We start from the raw sequence: 7,422 nt of genomic DNA, 5'->3' as shown, positions 1-7,422 counted from the left end.
TTGATAAGGGCAATGCCATTTTGGGAGTGTTGTGAGTCTGTGTCAAGACATGGTTGAATCTGTGGTTGTCTCTTATCGGAGATGTTGTATTTTGGGCAGAGTTCAGCTAGGCTCACAGACCAACCAAAGTGCCAACCCATTATAAAGTGGCAGAGCCTGTGATTTTCCTTTCTAGACAAACAACTGGGGGAAAGCAGTCAGAGGCTGAAGGTGTTGGCTGGTGAAATCTTCTTCTGACGTCAGTGTAAGTGTTTTATCTGGTTTAAATCTTTATGCATCTCCTGCCTTGACATTACCAGGTCTACCAAAGGCATATTCAGCTCAACAAAGCTCACAATTGTCATGGTACGTTTCACAAAGAGATATTTAGTGCTACACTATTCAATGGTGTAAAGCAGGGGTCTTCAACGTTTTTCAGGCCAGGGACCCCCAAACTGATGGCGAGATGAGCAGGGACCCCCTACTATATAAATTGCATAAAATTTTGTTTATAATATACTGGGCCTAGTGCCAAATAAACATAGCTACCCTGTTATTGTGTCGATGGCACACATCCTCCCACATTAAGGAGATGTATCTTCTTTTCCTTGTACCTTGTACAGTGTCTAGTTCTCTTTATTTTTATTCTTTTTTTTAAATCTAAGCAAATGTCAAACTAACAATTTATAGGTACAAACAAGACCAGCTATGGAGTTTGGTTCGTCATCTTTTATTTTTGACCTTCGCGTTCTTTAGACTTGAGCAGAAACGCGATCTGATTGGCTAGTGCCTGTGCATGAAAGGTGCTGTGAGTGAACCGGTGCCCAGCTTGAGAGAGCTCCTGTGGGTAGCTGAATGTGGCGATTGGACTGAAAGATAACGTCTTCTCGATCAATTTATACGTTCGCTACAATATGTCGGATTTACGTTAATGTAAATTTAAAGGGAATAAATACAATTCTGATTTGGAAGACATTTAAATTTGTGGAATTTTTTTTTTTTTTTGGAAATATTAAAAAAAATTATCTTATCAACCAAAGATTTCGCGACCCCCCTGCAGTACCTCCGCGGACCCCCTGTTGAAGACCCCTGGTGTAAAGTATATACAGTATGATTCATCTTACATTTCCACATGGATATGTGCACACAGAAGATCCAGACAGGAGTTTTGTTGGATCCTGAAAGCATCATGAACAGTGCCTCAAGAGCATGTTTCTTGTGTTCTCACTGTCATTATTGGAGAAGACTCGAGATTGATTCTATAATTTTAAACAGGCCGTCTAGCCTTTGCCATCACCCACATTTCCCATATTTGCTGTGAACCCTCATTTTGAAACTCTCCTCTATAGTGGTATTTTTCTGTACTGAAAGACTGTTAGGCCATATAAGACACCTTATCATTTTCTCATTCAGCATTTGACATTTTACTCCACATTTAATCCCATTGTGAGTCATACAAAGCTTTGTATTTCAGTGGGCATTTGATTGAGCACTGGCCTACGATGGTCTCAAATAGCCACACCATGCACAGCACATCGGAGTCTCTGGCTAAGTCTGCCTTGGCCCTGACATTGATGGCTGTGTCTGAGGCCAGGTCCACGTCTGGGCTGATCGCCTGGGTTTCAGTGCCGGGTGCCAGGCCTGATCCATTACCCTGCTCCCGGCTCGAGCCACCAGTCCATCATGCCACAATCACTCCAATCATTGTCTCAAGAGCCGAGTCCCTAACAGAGAGGAAATAACCAACAGAGCCACATATTTTTTGGTGGACCCGCAAACTTTAAATCTCTCACTCAGTGCTTTATAATTTATTTTTACGTGGCTGTGGCATAAATAGAAACCAGGTAACATGTCAGGTAACAAGAGGATGCACCACAACTGTGGGCAGCACGCCATAGGATATCTGATTGTATATGACTGCACCTACGTATGCTGGAAGCCTCTTGCAAATGACTTGAGGACATGTCACCTCATTCGATGCTCCAAGACAGCCTATGGGCAATGTCTAATGGTCTCAAGAGTGAGAAAAACATTAAATGTACCTCCTGGAGGAGAGGCCAGAGCCACCGAATATATACTTCTTTTTCAAGCACACAACACATTGGGTTATGTGAAACTGTCATGTGCAAAGATGTTTGGCAGATGGGAATGATAGGGTCCAAATTAGGGTGACCAGATACACACAGACCAAATGTGGAAAGAGTAGTAAGCTTGTGTGGGACAATGTGGGACATGTTCTGAATACTGAGAGGCAACCTAAATGCAACCTATAATGTCATATAACTGAATAACAAACATTTGTATTCTGTCCTTCAGCTCATAAACACTTATACTTTGTCCTCTAGTTGATTCCACAGCACATCAGTTAGCCCTGATAAAAAAGATACAGGCTACAGCTTTTCCTGGATGAAAGATATAAAAAAGATAGCTATTACTTACCAGCAAAGTTTGTGCAATTCATTTTTTTGTGAAGTAGTAGAGGAGTTCACCAGCGCCATGTCTGCAGTTTGATTGTAGGCCTTCAAAGCCTCTTGATGAAAGCAGTAGCTTTTGCCTATGTTGCATTTGACCCAGGTTGCTGTCGTATAGAGTAGAAACTATACCGCAATGGAATAAGCGGTTTATGTGCCGGGCGGGCAAAAGGACACATCCACGTGTTCTTATTTCTGACTACAACTACAAACCAAACGACCAATGAAAATGCAGGGAAACATCTTTAGATGTGGGATGCGGGACAAAAGGTCATAATGCTGTGCAGTGCAGCACAAAAGCGGGACACCTGGTCACCTTAGCCCAGATTCATAGTGGCCCTCTGAGGTTTTTATTTACATAGCTAAACATGAAGAGTACAGGCCCTTGTCTGAAAGATGCATAACACCAGAGATCAAGTTTCCCTATATGGGTGACCCGATGGCATTTTGAGACATATGGACAGTTGAAATCAATAGAGACAAGCCGATGCAGTGTCAGATCTATGACAAGTGTGACCACACAGCTGGATCTTTCTCTGCCTTTTCCCTGCCCCCACAGCAGACAGACGTGCCATCCTAACCAGATCAAGTGAAAATGCGTCTGTGCGGCTTTTTGTGATCCATATCGTATAGTTTTGTCCTTTACTGCAAGCTTTTAAACAAATTGATATGCCGTGGAGGTCCTCACGGGACAACAGAGGGTGTAATACTAGGCTTTTTTTCACTTACTGTTAAATCCTCAAGCCATTTCTCCCATTTGCTTCCTCTCTTATCATTTTGTGCTCACAATAAGTTGCCTTTGACAGAAAGACTGGCTTCTTTACTGGAGTTGAGCCTGAATGACTGCACTGGATTTTTCTTGTCTCGATTAGAGAGGTTTAAGATGTTGAATACACATACGGTCTTTTCGCAGTAACAACTAAACTGCTACGTTATGTTGGATGTGATTACTGTGAATGATGAAGAGAGGCTGTGAAGGTGTGTTTCAGTGGCCAAAGTGATTCAGCTTTTTTTCTGGGCTGCACTCATTGAGCTCTAATGAGCGAGGACAGTTTAGAGGCGGTCCATTTCCGTCCCTTCAAACTCGTTACAGAAATGGAGATTTAATCTGAGCCTGTGACCAGATCCCATCCGCTGATCTCTTTATGTACAAACTAAACAATAGACTTCTACAGTTTGATCAATCAATACAATTAATATGTTGATTGGATTTGATGTGCCCTAAATGTTACATCTCTAGGAAGAGAAAGAGAGGATGTCAAGGGATCTTGTTAAATTCGGAGTAAGAAGGACAACAACAGTAAGCAAGACAAAAAATATTTCATTCTTAGTCCCCTCTATGCACAGCAACAACAACAACAGAGAGAGAGAAACATAGGAAAGAGTGAAGAAGTGATATCAAGCCAAAGAGAGAGCTCAGTGTTTTGTTTCTGCTGCAGTATGGGCGAGGGTGGGCTGTGGACATGTGCTATCTCTGACTCCCCATTAGTGTGAGCGGGAGAGGGGGGCTGGCCTTATTACACACACACACTCCTTGCTGAGTCGTCCAGCTTGACCCCTATTAAGGCACTGTCACTTGAGGAGCAGATGGTTCCCCCTCTTCCCCCCTAGAACACCGGGGTGCGGCCATGGCAACCGATTGATAATGGCTACCCTGGAGTGGAGGAATCGCTCCTTCTAATTTGTTAAGTACCACTTCAGTATATTTGATTTAATCGCCACATTTGGTCCTAACAGAGCAGACACCAAATAAAACATCGCAGGTGTCCGCAGTCACCCATAAATCTGGCCTTCCAGGGTTTTTACACGCATAGCTATTTGCTAATTAAGCCCACAAAATATTCCTAATTTGATTTTATGGTCCGGCATGGTCCAAGTGGGGGTGCTGGCTCAGTGTTCATCTGGTGGGCCATCAGATTTTAAGGAAGAATTTCTTCCTGTAGAGGAGGTAGGTGATTAGCACCCAGAGGAAGGTGCCCCATAGGCTCTTGAAGAGCCACTCCCAGTGGCTATCTTGGAAGCGCATCTCCCAGCTGAATGGGAAATAGAAACCCAGGAGAGAGTGGCCCACATACACGAAGATGGAGTTCATGCCTGCAGACAACGTTATAATAATGCCATTAGGATAATGCGGACGAGGAGAATGATAGAGCGCTGTGTCATTTAGGCAAACAAACGTGCTGAATTGTCTGCATGTAGTGTAGGTGACAGGGCACACAAGAGATAGTGTCTAGGTTCTACATTTAGTTCGAATGATACTGGTCTCCTATTGATTGACATACCTGGGTATATGAAAGGCTGGCCACCCCACCAGCCTTTGATGTCTATAATGAAGTACATCAATCCGAGCAGGAGGAAGGACATAAAGCCCATGCAGGTCACATAAGACAGAGACCTGAGGAGAGAGAAAGACATGTGAGCATGTTAGCGCTGGGAGCTGTCGGGCTTACGCCTGGATGGAGTTTTGCAATAAGGCCTAATCTTGTTTTAGGTGTTCACTCGCATTTAATACATTGAGGGATGTTGAATATGTTTGATGGGCTTTACGTTTATTTTCAAAGCAAGATTTCTTTTGTTGTTGTAAGTTTTGAAGTTTTTTCCGCAAGAAATGTTAAACAAACCACCAGATTGACTGACAACCTCTGACAGCGAGTGCAAATACCAGACATTGTTATTGTAGCGGAAATTGGGATTTTCAATGTGGTCAGTGTGTCCTGTCAATCAAGCAACAGAATCTGCCTGACAGCATGGCGGATGACTACAATTCTGTGTGAATTCTATGGCATTTCTAATGGCACCAAACAAAGCAAAGCATTTTAAAAAAAAGAAGAGGTCCCTGTTTGTTTTTGTAGTTCTTGAACAGGGGAAGGTTTCCTGAAGCCTTCTTAATGCTATGTCATTCCTAAGTTACACCTTAAGCTATACCTTAACGTTTATTCAGTATAATTCAATTTTATTTAGAAAGCGTCAATAACAATGGAAACAGAACCTGAACCCCCCTAAAGGAAGGTAGGAGAGAAGGAGAACAGAGAATCAGAAGCAAGCAGATGGTTTCATGGTTTTCATCAGTGTACATGTGTCATATGTTCATGATACATACATGATTCCATGAAATATAAATATAAATTGAAAGTATATACATGATACATGCAAAATGACCAGTCAATAAAATTGACAAGAGCCAGCATTCAAAGGATCGGTTGTAGAACAGCTTTGTTGGTATAAAGTGTCCTCATAAGGTTGCTATTATAAGGATAAGCAGAGCAATGAAGCAGAAAACTGTCAATGATGGCATTCATTAGTATTACGGGTAAATAAGCTGGCACAGTATATACATGCACCATAAGCAGAGGAGAATTTGTGATTAATAGTTTGGTGGGAAAGGGCAGCTGTAAGCAGAGGGCTTCTAGGTGTTTCCGGAACATCCTGTAAGAGCTACTTTTGTAAGGTTGGTCTGGACCACTCTTAGCTCTACCTTCACACAATTATCAGACAAATGTTTTACGTGCTAAAAAATGTTTTGTGTCTGGACATGAAATGTGTGTGTGTTTGCACCGACTGCAATGTAAAACCAAGACTGCAAAGTAAGACTGTGACGTAAGATCATGTAAGACCATGTGTTGCATTACATTTTGTGCTTCATTAAATAACTGAATAATATAAATACATTTTTAATCCTTTGCCGATACAAATCTGTGGGTAAGATCTAGTCTACAGCTGTCCTTATTTGGGAGCTTTTTTAAATTATGACTTGCATGACATGATGCCAGAAACATGGATTGAGTCTCTTACGCTATACGTATGAAGTTTCCTCTTAGGGGAATTATTCTCTTCAGAGATGGTTTGGGAAACACTTTAGAAAGGTCCTCAGAAAAAACTTTAGAAAGGTCTACTTTCCAAGTCTTAAAATGTGACGTTCAAATGTAAAACCAAGTCCAGAATCGTAGGCTCACAAATTAGCAAGCTAGCTTTCCCAGGCCATTCATATGAAACCCGCTTTCATTTCACTCAAACATTCATCATCACAGTTTCCATTTTTTTCTTCAGAGGTGCCCTGTTGTGCTGTCAATATGTTTATATTTCACAAACTGAAGTAACAGATTTTTAAGCTTTAGACATTTTTTGAAGCCCTTATAAGACTGTTGATAATGTTGATGTCTGGCCATCTGGCATACTAAACATGGAGATGAATATTCATATTTCCAAATGAGTCACTCCTTTCAATAACTGATGCTTATAAACTTGAATGGGGTCATGACCTGAGATTCTAACAACAACTGGTCACAGATGAGCCATTTTACTGCCCATTCAATATCACAACGTCTGAAACATGTTGCATTATTGAAGAATATCATAATCACCAAACAGCGGAGGCACATGTTTGGGGGGAGGGGGTGTGATGCAGATAAATAAATAATATGCTAGATTATACTATAGCACTCATGATCCTAGCGGTAGTCCATAAGGAGCATTAGCGCTGAAAGTGAATCCCTGGCACCTGCTGCGGGAGGCCGTGCCAGCGAGCCTTGTCCCTGTCTGTTCCTAAGTGCAAGAATGTTTAATGTAATATTACCTAATGTAAAATGGCGGCATCCCAGAGCTGGGGGCTGTCCTCCATGCGGCAGGCATCTTTTATTTAATCTGAAGCCGGGCCAGGGAGCAGTCTTTGGCTGGGAGTTAATTACTTTTAGGGATGGAGGCAGCCACTCAAACTTGAGAGCTCAATAACCTGTGCATGATGGACTGTCCATTAAACCTGGGCAGGTAATGGGTCAGGATGAGCTCCCGAACATGGGAATCTTTCTGGCAAAGAGTGCGAGCTACAAACTGTATGGAAAGAGATAGGCAGCATGTTTGGTTGACCTCATACAAGTCATGCTGGAAAATAGAGACCATTTGTATAGTAGTATAGTATTGCAAATTAAAATGGTATGACATCATTCTTGATTATTGTAAATGAATGGTCGGAATG

The 7,422-nt window shown here is 42.0% G+C and overlaps 1 protein-coding gene across 1 annotated transcript in view; it reads right to left on the bottom strand.

Moving 5' to 3' along the window:
* Positions 1 to 4,362: 4,362 nt before the first annotated feature.
* Positions 4,363 to 7,422, bottom strand: part of LOC308373675 (heparan-alpha-glucosaminide N-acetyltransferase) — a gene marked incomplete at both ends in the record, with an annotated part of 38,344 nt that continues 35,284 nt past the window's right edge. The window contains 2 exons of the mRNA XM_080849279.1: positions 4,363 to 4,544; positions 4,733 to 4,845. Coding sequence (XP_080705405.1) covers positions 4,363 to 4,544; positions 4,733 to 4,845 — 295 coding nt within the window. The remainder of the gene's footprint in view (positions 4,545 to 4,732; positions 4,846 to 7,422) is intronic.

The sequence above is a fragment of the Sprattus sprattus genome (assembly GCF_963457725.1).
Source record: "Sprattus sprattus genome assembly, chromosome: 12".
NCBI lineage: Eukaryota > Metazoa > Chordata > Actinopteri > Clupeiformes > Clupeidae > Sprattus > Sprattus sprattus.
This window is presented reverse-complemented; position numbering and strand designations above follow the sequence as displayed.